This window comes from Rhinopithecus bieti, unplaced genomic scaffold (genome assembly GCF_001698545.2).
Source record: "Rhinopithecus bieti isolate Rb0 unplaced genomic scaffold, ASM169854v2 scaffold_15252, whole genome shotgun sequence".
NCBI classification, from domain to species: domain Eukaryota; kingdom Metazoa; phylum Chordata; class Mammalia; order Primates; family Cercopithecidae; genus Rhinopithecus; species Rhinopithecus bieti.
The window spans coordinates 417,167-436,041 of NW_016808399.1; the positions used below are offsets into that span (position 1 = coordinate 417,167).

Here is an 18,875-nt window from a genome sequence, read left to right on the forward strand (position 1 = left end):
CTGGAAACAACTTGGTTGTTTTCGGTGCTATCTAATTAAGCGATGTAGGAGAAAGAAGTTGAGGAGACAAAAAAGCCTATTGATTACATTGTACTTGCTTCTCTACCTCGCTCTTCAAAGGACTAAGGTTTCTTTGACCTCGACTGAGTTCATTTCCACCCTGCCTACAAAGTACTGGTTTAAAAAAAAAAAAAATCCAAGCCAAGTATGCTCTTGTCTATGAACAATACTTCTTGTCCAGTTTTATTACGTTTTCTTTGAAAATTCGTTAGATTATGCTCAACAATCGGCCGCTTGCCCAACCGGTTTCTCCCTTCCCCCATCTCTCTTCACACATCACTTTTTCCTCCTCCCATCCAGGCAGTTGGTAAAACGCTGCAGTGCCAGTAACGCACGCTTTGGGGTGGTCACTGCAGTTTATCCTTACTTGGCTTTGCAAACTCCCCACCCAGGCCTTGTCCCCTCGCACCCCACTCTGCCATTATCTTTCCAGTAGAGTGTGCTCAGTAAGGGGCTCCAGATAGCACGTCGGGGGTATACGGCAGCCTGCCTACCAATAGGAGCCCACAATGAAGAGAAGTCAGGTTCAGCCGGCCGGCAGCTCCAGTATCTCCTTCCCCTAACTCTACACCTACTGTACCCGGGAGCGAGCGAGCCAGGGAAGGAGCGAGCGCGGCGCGGCGCGGCAGGGGGCGCGCAGGGAGGGCGGACAGGAGCCGCGGCCTGCGCCTGCGCACTGGGGTTGTTTTTCACAAAGCTGCTCTTAAAGTGAGCTGGCAGCCTTTAGCCGCCCGTCTTTGTAAGGAGACCACTGAGACGAGCGGGAGCGCGGAGCAGCAGCTTCTGCTGCCCTGACTTTTAAAGAAATCTCAATGAACTATTTGTAGAGAATCACTGATCCGGCCTGCAAGCATTTTGCACGGCAAAAATATCGATCAGTGTTAAGTGAAGATCACATTTTATATGCGATCTTGACTTTTTTGTCTTACATTATATTTTTATAGATTTTGTTATAAACATGGTGCTGGGAAAGGTGAAGAGTTTGACAATAAGCTTTGACTGTCTTAATGACAGCAATGTCCCTGTGTATTCTAGTGGGGATACTGTCTCAGGAAGGGTAAATTTAGAAGTTACTGGGGAAATCAGAGTAAAATCTCTTAAAATTCATGCAAGAGGACATGCGAAAGTACGCTGGACTGAATCTAGAAACGCCGGCTCCAATACTGCCTATACACAGAATTACACTGAAGAAGTAGAATATTTCAACCATAAAGACATCTTAATTGGGCACGAAAGAGGTAAGTTTTTCTGTTATTCAGAAGTCATTAGACTCATTTTCTTTGGAAACGTACCTTTTCAGTTTTCTGAATTAACGTGATTCTACTCATAGTATAACTAAGCAGTTTGATAAAGGTTAGCAAAGTTGGAAGGTTTGGATTCTCCTTGACGTTCATCGTATGTTAAGCCGTAATGCATGCAGGCATCTGCAAAGTGACTGCAAACTACACTTATTCAACTGCCTCTATACCCGGCTTGGTCTGTGCCATACGCGCTTGTAGTCCATTTGCACCTTATAAATTCTGCTTGAATCCAATTCAATCGTTTTACTAATATATTTTCAAATGAATTGCTAAAAGCTGCAGTCTTAGATTTTTTGCTCTTTTATTTGCAACCTAAGATGTAAAACCTGAACTTCGATCAAGAAATGTAATAACATTTTTAAGAGGCTTAATGGGCGTGTTTCATTTTTAATTTTGGAATGCAAAAGACTTTAAAGAATTGATCACTGTGCTTTCATAAAAGGTTTATGTGGCTTATTTTGACATATGGTATCTGCACCCCACGTGTTTTTTCTCTATTCTTTCCCATTCCTTTAAAAATTTACACCCAGCATTCCTTATTTTAAAGGGTACTGTCTGTCATTATGATAGGTATCGAGTCAGTTTTAGAAGCCATTTAGGATCAGTAATTTTCTTTTCCGAGCATCATGTCTAACTTTGGAACGTGCATTCAATTTGAAACCCATGCCAGTCAAATGGAATTGAAAAGTATAGGGCACACTGGATTTGACTTTTGGTTAGAAGAGGGAGATAAAGGGTTGTCAAAGGGAGAAGGAGTCCTGAGATTTCCAATCTATTGTTTAAATGGTTACATTGTGGAAATATAGGAGAGTCTAGGCTTGTTTTTCTAAGTTTCCACCCTTTGTTAGAAGCGGTTCAATCCTGTTTCGGACCAGTTCTGTGGGGTGGTGAGGAGGGGCGCTTGTTCTGCTCTCAGCAGATTGGTTACACGCGTCAGGTGGTGGCGATGACTTAATTCCTAGCCCAAGAAGAATATAATGTTAAAACTGGTTATGTAATTTTGTGCCTCTCCTTTTAATGCAGTATTTAGTTCAGATGTTGGCGATTTTCAGAAAAAAATTAGAGACATATTTTACCTTCTTTTTTATATTAAAAACGTACATCCTGGAGAGGTGCTGATGACTGAACTAAGGCAAGTGAGAAATGAAGGATGCTTTGAGGGGCAGTATTAATGCATGATTTCTGAAACTACTGAGGTGAACTCAGTTCTTTAGTAGGATTTTCGTAGATACAGGTACTTTGCATCCTGAAATAACTAATTAATGTCTCCAAGCGTTAACACTGATAGGAGATGCAGATGCCTAATGACAATCTTGGTATTTGTTGAAAAGCAGATAGATGAGTTTGTGTTTCTATCTTTCTGAATATTGCAACCTTTTATGAAATGGGTGAAACAGATTTTTCTTCAAGAGGTTGAGACTTGCAATGGGGGAAAAGTAGAACAATGAGTTGTGAGGACAAATATAATTTCATTAGTTACACCATGATTTCATGGTAAAGAAAACTAAATGCCCTGCACACCCAACAAAATGCCCCCCAAACCCTGCAACGCGTAGACGAGCTCAGTTTGGAATAGTTTCAATGACTTGAAATTGGGAGCTCTCAAACTAGCCTGGTAACTGAGACCCCGCCCCGGGCGCCTGGGATAGGCGGAGCCAGGTTTGTTAGCCTGTTGCTAAGGCGATGGCAGGCGCTGATTGGATTGGGCGCGGGCGGGTGGGGAGAGGGGGCTCGCGCCGCTGCTGGGGCGAGGCTAGGAAACCGGCGTGCGCCGGTAAAGGTCCCTCCAGAGCGACCCCCACCCAGTCCGTACTCACGTTTGTTCCCGGGCTTCTGGGGGCGCCCGGCACGTGTCACATCACATTCTGTCGCCCCTCTTTTGGGCCTGCTAAGGACCATCGAAAGGAAACGACTTCAGGCTTTAGCTGAGTTGAGGGCAGACGCTCCTGCCGGCCTTACAGGTGCCGGATGGCCCTGGACCCAACTTTAGCAGAAAATCCTTTTCAGATGGAAGTTGGATGGGAAGGGTTGGCAAGACCCCCCCTTAGCTATCTTTCGGGTGGGAGGTGTCAGGGGACTCCTGTGAACGCTTCTGAAACAAAGCGTGTTCCCCGACCTCTCCGGTCGCCACACTGGCTACCTTGAGTTGACCTGAGTAGACAGAGCAGAGGCTGGCCCGGGGAAGAAAGAAAATGATTCCAATATCGAAATCTGGGTGGGGGCTTAGAAGGGTATCATTTGCCCCCTCCCCTATTGTTTTCTGAAAGCTTCAGGCCCCCGCCTCCCCTCGGCTGCCCCAGTTTCCCTCGCCGAAACTAAAGGTGTCAGAGTGGCCCGAGCCAGATCGAACCGGTCGCCGGCTGGGGCGTGTAAAGCGGAAGCGCCGCGGCTCGCTCGCCCCGCCCCTCGTCCAGCAGGCTAGGTTGTGCGGGCACGGGCGCGAGCGCCGCGCGACGTATGCCGTATGTATAGCGGGGCGCGCGGGCGGCGGCGGCGGCGGCGCGCGGGCAGGCCGGCTGGGATCTGCTCGCGCCGGTTTAGGCCGGTCCTCTCCTGCTCCGGTCTAGTTCTTGATTGACAGCCCGGCACTTGTTTACCACGGCGCGGCCGCCGCCGCTCGCCTCAATGAGACTGCTGAGCTGGCACAAAAAGGGAGCGAAGAGGGAAGAAAGGGAGAGGAAGGCGAACTTTGGGCGCCTTCGAGGGGAGCGAATTTAAATGGCCCCCAGCTCATCAGCTAGTTTTGGTTCTGAAATCTGTTCAGGGGATTTGCACAGGGGACGAGGAAAATTGTATGGAGACATACAATTTTTAAATAAAAGTATCGTGATTTTTAAATAAAAGTATCGACGTATACATGCTTTTCCCCCCTTTTCTCGTTTGATATCAGGGAGGCATCACGTTTTTTGTGTATATTCAATACTTTGCTGAAGGAAAGTTAAATAATATGCCAGTTTTTTCTACTCTGGGGGCTAATCGTAAAGGTTTCTACACCGAGAAAACTAAAAGATATTTCTGTAATTATTTAGAACGCTAAATAAGCATTTTAATGATCTAGAACCCCCTCCCATATTTTCGATTATATTTCTTTATTTTCATGCCACTTGAAAAACAAATTTGACCAAAAAAATTTGTTGTAAAATGAAAGGTCATCCCTTTTTTATAGAAACTGGAAACTGTTAATAATTAGACTTCATCTTCTTAAAGAATGTCGGACAATATTGTTTCCTTATAAGCAGGCACCTCCTAAATGCGGTTCTTGGTAATGATCTAAGGTATAGTTTATGCAAATTTTAATCGTTGCTAGGACTGAGTGTTGTGATCACTTTAAGTCAATAAATAATTATTTTTAGTTACAAAACTGACATTAAAATCAATGTGTGTGCCTTTTTTTTTTTTTTTTTTTTTTTTTTTTTTCTTTTTTTTTTTAAAAACGCAATTTAAAAAAAAGTGTGGTTTTTTTTTTTTTTTTTTTTTTTTTTTTTACTCCATCTATTTGACAAAGTTTTCTAGTGGTTTTGGAGTATCCTATTCACATCTTTGGCATTATTCCCCCTAAACTGACATATTTTAAAAGGGTTGCCTGAACAGTTTTTATTTGATACATTGTAGTCTTCATGCGATAAATTTAAGCAAACAGCTGGAGACAAAGATAGCATTATCTTACCATGATGTGAGACCCGAGCCTTTTGAGTATATATACTATTTTATCAACAGTTTGGGTCATTTTCCATTTAAAAAAACAAAAATCTGTGGGGTGTGAGTATTCATTATCCCCATTTTACAGATAAGGCAGCTGAAAACGGGATTTTTATTTTGTCCAGAGGAAATGATGAAGTTAGAATTAGAACTCGGATCTCTCAGACTCCAAAGCTTGTTTTGTGGTCTTAATTATTATGTAAGCATCTTTAAAGTTATGCCACCCTGCGGAGTATGTAAATGTCAAATAATAAATTCTTTGTTTTCTTTTTATGTTTGTTTTAGATGATGATAATTCCGAAGAAGGCTTCCACACTATTCATTCAGGAAGGCATGAATATGCATTCAGCTTCGAGCTTCCACAGACGTAAGTATTATAAGTAATAGGCATTTTATACATACCCATGATCAGAGCATTACTTTAAAATTAAGTATTCTAAATTTAAACACTTTTAGTTGAAAAAAAAAACCCTTTTCATGACTGGAACTTGCTAGAGGAAAACAATATATTAAACATAAGAAGCTACTTTTTTAATCTACCGTGGCAAAATTATAGAAAGCATACTCAATTTTCAGTATTCTATCCCAATGTTCATGAAGCTTTTAAAATAGGAATAGTGTTTCCTTTAACATGAGTGAATTGGAAGGTGCTAGTCAAATAATAACCACTTTATACTTAGTTTATTATCAGTTATCATTATGAGAAAAGACCCTATCGAGTCTCAGTAGCTTCAATTTATAAAAAATTCTGTGTTCCACCTTTTCTGCTAATACTAACGAATAGCAGTAACTTTCAAAAGTAAAAATAATTAGGAATATCCTAACTTTAGAAATGTTGTTCTCCTGATATGAACTTAATAACTTCTGTACAAAGAACTAATGGGAAGGTCACACAAGAGATATGACCCAAGCTTAAAAGGAAAAATACATCAAGGATACATTGATATAAAACTTGGAATCTAGTAAGAAAGGAAAAAGGAAAGTGGTACATTCTTGAATTACTGACAGATTGTTGGAAGAGATTATACAAACTTTTTTTTTAAAAAAATGCCTTTTAGCAAATACTAAAACCTGCAAAATGGCACTTGTGCCGATTATTCTGGAGAATAAACAGAATATATAAGATTTTGTCAGGTGACAAATGTACATAATTCTACATTTGTTAATTCTAGTGCTTGAGATGTTATATAAAGAGAGAAGTCATAAATGGTATTTTTTAGAAAATTCTATTTACTATATTATTTGAGAATTTTATTTGGAATATAATGCCCTTATCTAATTCCTGAGAAAAATATTAAAGTCTGTCGATAGAATAAGGCTAATATGGGGCCTGAGTATTTTCAGGGTCATTTAATGTTAAAATTCTGTCTGTAAACCAAAGTCATTTAACATAAATTTTGGATAACTATTAGCATATAGTTTAAGATTTTATTTCTCTGCTATATACAAGTTAATATGGGAGTCTAAAATGCAAAAAAAAAATGTGAAAACACCAGTGTTCCTTATACTAATCTAAGCTAGCACTCTTCCTTGTAACTAACTGAACATTGAGTATTTTACTAATGAAATTATGAAAGAGACTGAACTGGCTAAAATAAAGCCTTTCGCAAGTAAAATCTGACAGTTAAAAAAAAAAATGTGATTCTCTTGACATAGATCAAGAGGACTTTTTCTTTTGAAGCCTGTAAAGTTAGAGAACAGCCACATAAGAATTAGAAAATGAGTAAACTGAGAGATATAAAAGTAGTTTTCAGTAAACTTACGAAATGTGAAATTTTGAAACTATAATGACTATTCCAGGCTTTTCTAGACCTTAATTAGTTACTATAAAAGATGATAATCTGGCTAATGAGAAGTGGAGTACTATAGGGAATTTGGTCTGAATGTTTAACCAGTGTCTAGAATTTATCAGTAGAAATAGTTAAACCATTCTCAACTTTGTTTTTGAATTCTTGGCCTTTTCAAAAAATGTCCATTAAACTTTCATAATTTTGCCACCATCATTAAAAGTAGCCTCCTCTTAGTTTAAATGGATTGTATTCTTCTGGCTTTTTAAAGCAAAATTTTAAAGATATTTATTGTTTATTGTTACTTGGAAATAGAAAGTGTTTTCCCCAATGACTTATCCCTTTGGAAATTTTTTAAATTACATGTTTGATACCTCATTGGTACATAAACAATACAATATATTAACACTTCTATTCTGACCTACTGTGTAATTGTTAGAAAGAGGTATAAAATTAATATATTGACCTTTATATTCTGCACAGACCACTTGCTACCTCATTCGAAGGCCGACATGGCAGTGTGCGCTATTGGGTGAAAGCCGAATTGCACAGGCCTTGGCTACTACCAGTAAAATTAAAGAAGGAATTTACAGTCTTTGAGCATATAGATATCAACACTCCTTCATTACTGGTAAGAATTGACTGAATTATTCATTCTTTGTTTTTGGCATATAAATATTAAAGAATAATCAATCACCTAAACTATGCAGTTGTCATAATTTTAAAATACTGGTTTTCTTTTAAAATTTCATAAATATACATTTTCTTAAATACAGTCAAGAACACTGAAATTAATGAAAATATGCTCATATTTTGACATTGTAGTACCTTTAAGTAAATATGAAACTAAGACCAGTATATGATGTGAAGTATCTCTTACTCACAATATGAGTAACAAAAGCCATAACAAAAAACAAATCTGGTCCTTGGATGATTTGAGTGGAAGAAGGACAGTAGTATCTTTTTTTGTAATACAGTATCACGTAACTTGACAATATCATAATCTAAAATTTGTACTATACTTTATTATTCCAATAGAGGGATAGTTGTCAAATAATGGGGAATCATTCCTTTCATAAAAAAACTTAACTCCTTTTTTAAAAGAATCTATTTTTAATTGCATTTGTCTGAGAATAAATCAAATTTGACTTAAAACTTTATTTGGTTTAAACAAATGATAACATCTTTAAAGCAAATAAGAAATGGGCATTTTCCTTTTTTACATTTTTTTTTATTCTCAAAGAAAGATGTTAACATTTGGAATTATAGTCAGATTGCTTTCTGTGCTGCCTTTTTAAGGCAGTTTAAATGGAATGTGGAAAGGGTTTTTTTTATTTGGTTGGTTTTTAATTACTGTATTTGTAAATAGTGTGAACTAAAAAACTGTTTATGGGAAAGGCTGTACACGCTGTACCTTTTTTTCTAATTGAATGGAAATTTATATAAAAATAAAAGTAATGGTATAATTCAAAACCATCGGTTAGTTAAAAAATAAGTATATCTGGATACAAAAAAAAGCAAAACCAGTTTTAATTTTTAATTTTCCACAAATTTAGGATTATATTTTAAAATGTTCTGGTATTGATTGTACTAATCCATACACTGACCTTTTTCTCTAAATTGTTTTCTTACAGTCACCCCAAGCAGGCACAAAAGAAAAGACACTCTGTTGCTGGTTCTGTACCTCAGGCCCAATATCCTTAAGTGCCAAAATTGAAAGGAAGGGCTATACCCCAGGTATGTATGAGGTAGATTCCCACAAAAAACTTTCTTCACTTAGCTTTTGTGTATAAATTTATGACTATTAAATTTCAACATAATATAGTATTCTTTTGTGAAATAACAAATTGTGCTTTTCCATTTGATTTTTTCACAAAGTAGAATGTAGTTTCCTTTTTCAAATAGCTACTGATTAGTTCATTTCTATGACTCTTAAGTTATTTGCAGTTCCTAGGACACCTTTTCGTGCATGTTAGTTGCTCTTTCTTACTTTAGCTTTAAGAATTTTGATTTCTTGGCCGGGCGCGGTGGCTAAAGCCTGTAATCCTAGCACTTTGGGAGGCCGAGATGGGCGGATCACGAGGTCAGGAGATCGAGACCATCCTGGCTAACCTGGTGAAACCCCATCTCTAGTGAAAAATAAAAAAAAAATAAAAAAAATAAAAAAAACTAGCCGGGCAAGGTGGCGGGCACCTGTAGTCCCAGCTAGTCGGGAGGCTGAGGCAGGAGAATGGCCTAAACCCGGGAGGCGGAGCTTGCAGTGAGCTGAGATCCGGCCACTGCACTCCAGCCTGGGCGACAGAGCGAGACTCCGTCTCAAAAAAAAAAGAATCTTGATTTCTTTTGTTTTTTTTTTTTTCTAACAGTAGATATGTATATATTTTTCCCTATCTAGGTGAATCAATTCAGATATTTGCTGAGATTGAGAACTGCTCTTCCCGAATGGTGGTGCCAAAGGCAGCCATTTACCAAACACAGGCCTTCTATGCCAAAGGGAAAATGAAGGAAGTAAAACAGCTTGTGGCTAATTTGCGTGGGGAATCCTTATCATCTGGAAAGACAGAGACGTGGAATGGCAAGTTGCTGAAAATTCCACCAGTTTCTCCCTCTATCCTCGACTGTAGTATAATCCGTGTGGAATATTCACTAATGGTATGTACACATTTAAGAGGTTTTTTCCTTTCTTTTTTCTTTTTTGAAACACCTGTCACCCAGGCTGGAGTGCCGCGGCACAGTCTCAGCTCTGCTGCATCCTCTGCTTTCTGGGCTCCAGTGGTCCTCCCACCTCAGCCTCCCAAGTAGCTGGGACTACAAGTGTGCCTGTAGCCAGGCCTGGATAATTTTTGTGTTTTTTGTAGTGATCGAGTTTCACCATGTCGCCCAGGTTGGTCTTGAACTCCTGGGCTCAAGTGATCCACCCACCATGGCCTCCCAAAGTGTTGGAATTAGAGGCTGAGCCACAGTGCCTGGCCCAAGAAGTCTTTGGTGTTTTGTTTTGTTTTGTTTTTAATCTTAAAGTTATGGAGACATAATTTTGTCTTATATCCAGGTTTTTTAATTCCATATATAGTGACATATGAAATACATAACTCTTTATATAGTTTGACTTATAATTATACCTTATATGTAAATGTACTATACAGAATTATACATAAAAGAGAAACTTTTCATGTATGTAAGATAAAAAATGAAGTAAATGGGGGTTTCAAATAACATTAAAATTGGTTATTAGTGTTTGAAAAAGATATCATACTTGGCATTCTAAACGTAATATTTCTTTGCAATGTTTAGGTATATGTGGATATTCCTGGAGCTATGGATTTATTTCTTAATTTGCCACTTGTCATCGGTACCATTCCTCTACATCCATTTGGTAGCAGAACCTCAAGTGTAAGCAGTCAGTGTAGCATGAATATGAACTGGCTCAGTTTATCACTTCCTGAAAGACCTGAAGGTAATTTGATAATACATAACTAAGCTTAATCTCTTACTATTATTATCAAGAAAATTATTTTGCTTCTGATATTTTATGACCCTAGATGAACGTAATCTTCTCCTAAAGAAAGTAGATGTGCCCCTAATATTCAGTTTTGATTATATGTCTTTATAGTTTTAATCACCAAACAAATAATTATTATTTTACCTTGACATTGCTTTTTAATACCTACTATTTTGTGTATTTTGACATGCATAAGAACATGCTGTTCGAATTGCGTGTATCTTTTTCCTTCAGCACCACCCAGCTATGCAGAAGTGGTAACAGAGGAACAAAGACGGAACAATCTTGCACCAGTGAATGCTTGTGATGACTTTGAGAGAGCGCTTCAAGGACCACTGTTTGCATATATCCAGGAGTTTCGGTTCTTGCCTCCGCCTCTTTATTCAGAGGTAAGTACCTACTCCTTAAGTATGAAATGAACTGGCTGTCTTGGGAAATAGCATTGCAGGCATTTTTTTTAAAATGTAATTAGATCTTGATTGTCATGATAATAACAGAACAAATAATTTAAAACGACAGAGTAAAAGTTAAGATTAAGGTCATCAGTATTTACTAAGTTTGAGACAGAGGTAGGACTGTTCACTTATTAGGGAATTAATTAAGATAACGATCTAACCTCATGTTGAATTACTAATTTTTTTTTCTCTTAAACTTGTATCTTGAGACACATTTTTTGAAGGAAGAATTTTGTATATCCAAGCATCAATAGGAAGAACTGGCATTTTGCAAACACTGATTAAATAGCTAGAATTTATCTTATTCATGATTCTTTTCCAATTCTTGCATATTTTGACATTCTTAGTCATAAGAAATAATGTATTTGTGGTAACATCTTAAAACAACATTCCCACATGGTTAGACTATTTTCATTTATCTCATATTGATGGCAGCTAAGCACTTAAATGTAAATAAAACATGGCCCTTAGGAGAAACCCACAGACTACTGAGGAAAACAAGCTAAGAAGCAAAATATTACATAATAATGTGTTAAAATGCACAGCTCATTTGAGGAGCAGCTTATTGGGTCTTGGGAATCAGGTGGGGCTTCTTGAAAAGGTGACTGTTAAGCTGAATTTGAAGAATGAGTAGTCCTCAAAAGACAGGAAGAACAGTATATGTAAAGACAAGGAGTAAGTAGGTAGGGTATCCAGCAATTTCACGATATTTCAGACTTTAGCCACTAGTACACATTTTTAAGGGGTTTTGGAGTTGGTTTTGATACCAAAATAATTCTGTAAATTACTAGAATCAGCTTTTTCTTTTGGTTACTGTAATTTACATAGCTGTTTTACACTGAAATATTACTCCCAAATTAAACATCAGGGGGATGGTTCATCAAATTTCTCTCTCTTTTTTTTTAAACACCATAACTGGAAGGGTCAGTTTTCCTTTGGATGCAGTAATATGAGATCTTCTTCATTCATTGATTATAGAATATTCAGAATTCTTGATGAGACATAATTTTTTTCTATCTATTTTCTAATACATAAAATTTCTGTTAGATGCTAAAAGTGTTCTGTCACTTGCTACAGATTTTGTCATTACATTTTTACTTCGACATTTCTGTCTTGCTTATTATAAGTCAGTCATTTCTGGCTTGATTTGAGGCTCCCTGGCTGTCCAAGGAGGCATTTTAAAAAGAATGGCAATCTAAGTATAGTTCACTTTTAAGCAATTTGTGGGAAAATTCTGCCTCCTTTTAAAAAGCACGAAAGATAATTTGCAACTTTTAAAACCCTGAAATATGTTCAGGGTGTGATTTAACTGAGAGTTATTTGACTTTTTTCCTTCAAAAATGTGTTTTACCTAAAGCTTCTGAGGCAATTTGGGTTGTTCCACATTTAAATGCAAGTGGATGGGTCTCATCCAAAAGCTCTTTCAGTAAAAAATATATTAAACCCAACAATTTGCTTTTCTGTGACCATTCTTTTGTACCTGAGAAGCAACTTTTCATTAAAATATATACATATGAAAGCCACTCCAAAGATAAAGAAGGTGAGAGGAAACCTCTTGAGTATTTTGGGTTCAGCAGTTTTACCTCCTGATACACACACTGCATTTTTGGCCATCTCTGGAGTTTTACACCCATGAGTTATTACCTCACATAAGCACATTGTTTATGTGAGTAAACAAATTGTTTGCACATTGTATAAACAAAGAGAATTGTTTACACAATTTCATTTTTCCAAAGTCAGAGGAAGCAATGAGTTAACTTTTTTGTAGAAGGATGAAAAGGGGTACTTTACAAAAGGAGATGATTGCTATGAAGATATTCTACATTGTGTATTGAGGTCTTAATTAAGTACTACTAAAGTACTAAGCAAGTCTTCTTTCAATGATAAAATTTTACTGTTAATTTTTGTGAAATAGGGGACTATTCAGACATACCTTTATAAATCTTGTTAATCCAGTAATTAAATATCAGGTACTTTATAGGTACCAGCACCCTTTCCTCCCCACATAGCATTTCAGATATTAAAAGAGAATAATTGGATACAATATGCTATAATTGGATACAATATGCTAACAAGCTGTGTATGCTCTCTCTGATTACATTTCTTGACTAGTATTCAGAATTGTAGTCATTTGCTGCATTCTTCCTAGACCTCATGAAATAACTCTGTAAACTTTTTTCTCATTTCTTTCTAGATTGATCCAAATCCTGATCAGTCAGCAGATGATAGACCATCCTGCCCCTCTCGTTGAAGGAACGCTTGGTTGAATCAAGTTGATGTGGGTTCCGAACTGTATCTCTTCCGGCTGAGGACAGAGAAGTATCTTGGAGACACGTTTCAGAGGAAGTGGAATTGCTTTTGCCCAGAAAAATGGCGAATACATGAAACAACCAGTGATCATGCTTTAGAAGCCTACAGCAACATTCTGGGACTGCTCCAACATGCTTGAAGATCTAAGCTTTTCTCTTTTAAAACTGGCACATACTCAGAGCAGTCTTCTTAGCCTATGGTCGTACGTGTCAAGACACCACGTTGTAAAGAGGGATGATTTCCTTCTTTTGATTTGAAAATTTGCACATGCTCAATGCTTACATTGTGCGGTTCAATGTCACTACAGCTTTTTTTTTTTTTTTTTTTTTTTTTTCTATTTTTGCCAGACTCTTGATACTCTTAAAACTTGTTTGTGGTCAGCACAACAAGGAACAAAAGAAAGCTTTGAAAAAACTTTAACATGAAAAAACGCACTGACATTTTTTTTTTTAATTTAACATAGCCTGGACTTTACCTGCGTATGCACATGCTCAGAATTGTCCTACTAGGCTGACCATGTATCACCTCTTCAGCTTGGATCCAATTGTGGATTTATTTACAAACATCAAATGCCTTCAAGCCAATCCTTTTTGCTGTATGTTTTGCAGCCTACTGTAGTAGATACGCAACAGATAATGTGGGGAAAAAAGAGATGAGAGGAGGAAGCTAATAAGAGACTGTCAAGATTGTATACCTTCTTGGTTTCTTTTAAAAATTTGTTGCCTTTCTACTATTACAGCAAAGCAGCATTTTGTTACTGACTGCCTAAAATCACTTAATCTCAGGTGAACGCATCACTTGCCAAACTGTTGGAATGCTATTTGTGTTTTGTTGCACTGTTTTTTTTTTTTGTTTGTTCGTTTATTTGGTTGGCTTTTTGGAGAGGGAAATTTGGAAACGGGACATACACAAAAGTTATAACCCACCCACATTCCCTTTTTATCATGACATGCAAGAAAAACTAGCTGAGCTAAGAATGGAGTGAAGAAAGGCAGTATGGCAGGCACCAGCAAAGAGTTGAGGGCTGTTGCTCTTAAAAATTATTTTATTATTATTATTTTAAAAGTATAGAAGTTTTCCATTCACTGGGGAAAGGAGGGAAAAGTGCATTTATTTTATACAGAGTTACTTAATTACCTCCAAAACACATATGTTGGAAATCGTTTTGCTGGTGCAAAGTATATTAATGAGCAGGAATATATATATTAAGATTATGATTAGAGAGCTCAATTTGTACCTTTGCTATCTTGCTCAAGCTTGATACAGCATGAAAACTCAACTTTATTCCAAAAGTATATAACTTCAAAATTTAAAATACTAGAACGTTTGCTGCGATAAATCTTTTGTATTTTGTGTTTTCTAATGAGAATACTGTTTTCATTACCTAAAGAACAATTTGCTAAACATGAGAAATCACTCACTTTGATCATGTATAGATTACATAGGAAGAACAATCACATCAGTAAATTATAGTTTATATTAAAGGTAATTTTCTGTTGGCTCATAACAAATATACCAGCATTCGTGATAGCATTTCAGCATTTTCCAAGGTACCAAGTGTACTTATTTTGTTGTTGTTGTTGTTGTATTTTAGAAGGAATTCAGCTCTGATGTTTTTAAAGAAAACCAGCATCTCTGATGTTGCAACATACGTGTAAAATGGGTGTTACATCTATCCTGCCATTTAACCCCACAGTTAATAAAGTGGTTGAAAATAATAGTAGCTCTGGCTTGGTGCTTGACCTGGTTAAATACTGTCTTAAAGCTCATACAAAACAAATAGGCTTTTCCATAAGTGGCCTTTAAGAAAACATGGAAGACAATTCATGTTTGAAAAATGCTGACAGGGTGAAGAAAGCCCAGTGTAAAAATGAATCGCGTTTTAAGTGATTCGGTTAAAGGGTTTGGGCTCCCGTAGCAAACTAATACTAGATAATAAGGAAATGGGGGTGAAGTATTTTTTTATTGTTAAATCATTTTGTGAATGTCCCCCTCAAAAAAAGCTAATGGAATATTTGGCATAAAGGGCATTTGGTGGTTTTATTTTTGTTTTGGGGGGGATTGTCAGAAAATCCCTTTTCTCTCTTATGTCTGACTAGGGAACAATTGTTGATATGCATAGCATTGGAATACTTGTCATTATATACTCTTACAAATAACACATGAAGCAAGAATGACCAATATTCTGATAATTGGCACTGGATCACAAAATGTGATAAAACTTTAAAATGTATAAAACTTTATCAAATAAAGTTTTATTTTCCCCATTAAAAAGTATTTCTTTAGAGGCATTACTTTTTTAAAAATATTGGTCAATTCCTGACATAAGATGTGAGGTTCACAGTTGTATTCCAGTATTCAAGATAGATTCCTGATTTTTCAATTAGGAAAAGTAAAATCCAAAATGTTAGCAAAACAAAGTGCAATATTAAATGTTTGCTTTATAGATTATATTCTATGGCTGTTTGTAATTTCTCTTTTTTTTTCCTTTTTTATTTGGTGCTGAATATGTTCTTGTAGGCTCTGTTTTAAGAAAACAATATGTGGGAAATGATTTAATTTTTCCTATTGCTCTTCCTTGTGGAAAATAAAGTGTTTTGTTTTGTTCTGTTTTGTATAATTGTTTGGAGATTTATTTGAATCTTGATCATATTAGTAACTCACCATACATGCAAATACATTAAACTGTTATAATTAAACTCCATTTTAAGCCATTCTGGGTAAGAATTGTATCTAGGTCTGTACTAAAGAAAATTACTGACCAACTCTTAGGCTAAAGCAGTCCTCCTGTCTCAGCCTGCCAAGTAGCTAGGACTATAGGTGCATACCACCACACCCAGCTAATTTTCTAATTTTTTTGTAGTCGTGGTCTCACTATGTTACCCAAGCTGATCTCAAACTCCTGGCCTCAAACACTAAAGCACTGGGATTATAGGCGTGAGACACCATGTCCAGACTCTAAATTTCAGTCTTAAATATGAAGCAAACTTAACCAGGTAAAATAATTCACTTACAGGCACCAATTCCTTCTCACTGTGTTGTGTTGAAATTACCAGTATTTCAAGAGTACATAAACATAACATAGTTACATTTTTTTTGTTTTTAAGAGTGTGTCTCACTTCATCGCCCAGGCTGCACTGCAGTAGCAGGATCTCGGCTCACTTCAGCCTTGACTTCCCAGGTTCAAGCAATCCTCCTGCCTCAGACCCCCAAGTAGCTGAGACTACAGGCATGCCCCACCATGCCCAGCTAATTTTTGTGTTTTTTGTAGAGATTTTGCCATGTTGCCCAGGCTGGTCTCAAAGTCCTGGACTCAAGTGATCCACCCCACTTAGCCTCCAAAGTGCTAGGATTACAGGCGCAAACCACCACGCCTGGCCTAAAAGTTACATTAATTTCTAATTTTTGAAGAATATTTCTAAATTTCTTTAAATTTTAAAAACAGTGAATATTATTTGTCTTAAAAGAATCAATGTTACAGTGTCTGATAACCTTAGAAGTACTTCTGGAGTCACATTTAGAATTTTTCTTACAGTGTTTATACATTCATGCATGAGTTATCAAGTTGTATATGGGCCTTACTATATGATTCTCCAATATTTCTTCCCAAATACATATTCACATGCGAAGTACGTTACAAAGAGGCATCTAGACATACACTTTGGGTTTTTTTGTTTTGTTTTTTGAGACAGGGTCTTGCGCTTTTGCCCAGGCTGGAGTGCAGTGATGTGATCACAGCTCACTACCTCCCAGGCTCAAGAGACCCTCCCACTTCAGCCTCCCCAGTAGCTGGTACTACAGGCACGTGCCACTATGCCTGCTAATTTTTTTTTTTTTTAATGTTTGTAGAGCTGATATCTTGCTATGTTGCCCAGGCTGGTCTCAAATTCCTGGTCTCAAGCAATCCTGCTGACCTCCCAAAGTGTTGGGATTACAGGCAAGAGCCACAGAGCCTGGCATAGACATACAAATGTATACATTTTGTATACATTTATAGCCACTTAAGTTTAGGAAGTACTGTCATCCTTTTCACTCAACCAGAAGCCAGCGATAACATAATAAAGTCTTAATACATTAAGGAATAACAAGCCAGGCCCGTAATCCCAGCACCTCTGGAGACTGAGGTGTGAATCTGCTGAGGTCAGGAGTTCAAGACCAGCCGGGCCAACATGGGAAAACTCCATCTCTACTAAAAATACAAAAATTAGCCGGGCGTGCATGCGCCTGTAATCCTAGCTACTCAGAAGGCTGAGGCACAAGAATCACTTGAACCCGGGAGGCAGAGGCTGCAGTGAGCCAAGATCATACCACTGTACTCCAGCCTAGGTGACAGAGTGAGACTCTGTTTAAAAATAAATAAATAAATAATAAGGAAAAACAATGAAAGTGTGGAAGAGGGGACTTGTAGAATGAGAAGGGTAGACCTAGGTTCTGGGTTCAGTAACTTTAGATGGAGCATAGAACAAAATGCAAGTTGATTTCCTCATCTACAAAGTGGAAAAGTAGCTACCCAAGGTCATTTTCACCACTGGAGGTGTGAGCTTATACTTCTTTTTTTTTTTCCAAGACTGGGTCTCTATCCTCCTGCCTCAGCCTCCAGATTAGCTAGCACCACAGGCATGTGCCACCATGCCCAGCTAGTGTTTTATAGAGACAAGAGTCCTGCTTTGTTGCCCAGATTGGCCTTAAACGCCTGGTCTCAGGTGATCCTTCCCCCTTCAGCCTCCCAAAGCGTTACACATCTTTTAAGTAAGAAGATAATGCTGTAAATCAGTTATATTGGACAGTCACCACATTGCTTCTAAGACTGTATTAGAATACTTATAGACGTTGAGTTCAGCACACGTCCCTTAGGTTACATAAGAGCATGAATTATCTTCTGCTTTTGTATTAACTCAACTACACTTTGATCAAAGTCCTATTGCCATTAGTTATAATTTGTTGAATGGCTGAACTTGGTATATTTACCAGTACTTTTGGTTGTAGGATAGGGAGAAATTCAGACTTGCTTAAGAAAAATCTGAATATATTAACTTGTAATTCCAGGAATAAAATATATTAAACACATCTGAATCCAGGAATCCAAATAATGCCCCGGGGACATACTTTTTTATTGCTTCATCTTATGCCTTTTTATATTGGCCTTATTCTTTCATGTTAGCCTTACTTTTTCATGTTAGATAGACCAGGAAAGATGACCCCTTTTATACTTGAAGGATGACATACCACCTAGAGTCCCAAAAATCACTTTTTTTTTTTCTTTTTGAGTCCAGGTCTGGCTCTGCCACCCAGGCTGGACGGAAATGGTGCAATCTCCGCTCATCGCAACCTCCACCATCTCACAGGCTCAAACCATCCTCCCACCTCAGCCTCCCAAGTAGCTAGGACTACAGGCATGCACCACCACACCAGCTAATTTACGTATATTTGGTCGAGATGGGGTTTTGCTATGTTGCCCGGGCTGGTTCTGAACCCCTGACCTCAAGCAATCTTCCCTCCTGGCCTCCCAAAGTGTTAAGATTACAGGCATGAACCACCGTATCTGGCACCAAAATCACTTCTTAAGAGAGATTGTGATTGGCCAACACCTGGGTCATATTTTATACCACATAAAATGGGTTTCTCAGTAGAAAGAGTTCTGTTTCCAGAAAGGACAAAGTGATGACTACATTCTTGCTATTTCGAGTGATGTCCAAACCAGCAGCAATGGCATCCCACAGAAGCTCATTAGAAAAGTCAACTGTCAAGATCTACCCTAGAACAC

At 37.6% G+C, this 18,875-nt stretch overlaps 1 protein-coding gene across 3 annotated transcripts; it reads left to right on the forward strand.

Annotated features, from left to right (window-relative positions):
* The first annotated feature begins 742 nt into the window (after positions 1 to 742).
* Positions 743 to 15,731, forward strand: ARRDC3 (arrestin domain containing 3). Of its 3 annotated transcripts, none has more exons than XR_001888110.1 (8): positions 743 to 1,298; positions 5,346 to 5,427; positions 7,331 to 7,478; positions 8,482 to 8,584; positions 9,243 to 9,499; positions 10,139 to 10,301; positions 10,543 to 10,735; positions 12,996 to 15,731. XR_001888110.1 is itself a non-coding variant. In XM_017886718.1 (8 exons), the coding sequence occupies exons 1-8, from the start codon at positions 1,019 to 1,021 to the stop codon at positions 13,050 to 13,052; spliced, it is 1,245 nt and encodes a 414-aa protein (XP_017742207.1). In that variant the 5' UTR covers positions 743 to 1,018; the 3' UTR covers positions 13,053 to 15,731. The 3 variants fall into 3 exon arrangements, 2 of the variants coding, with proteins under 2 accessions (XP_017742207.1, XP_017742210.1); XM_017886718.1 differs by having other exon boundaries at positions 10,581 to 10,735; XM_017886721.1 differs by lacking the exon at positions 7,331 to 7,478 and having other exon boundaries at positions 10,581 to 10,735.
* Positions 15,732 to 18,875: the final 3,144 nt, after the last annotated feature.

Coding starts and splice junctions, on each gene's coding strand:
- ARRDC3 (XM_017886718.1), top strand. CDS start 1,019: ATGGTGCTGGGAAAGGTGAAGAGTTTGACAATAAGCTTTGACTGTCTT. Junction 8,585..9,242: donor AAGGAAGGGCTATACCCCAG/GTATGTATGAGG, acceptor TTCCCTATCTAG/GTGAATCAATTCAGATATTT. Junction 10,302..10,580: donor ACTTCCTGAAAGACCTGAAG/GTAATTTGATAA, acceptor TTTTTCCTTCAG/CACCACCCAGCTATGCAGAA.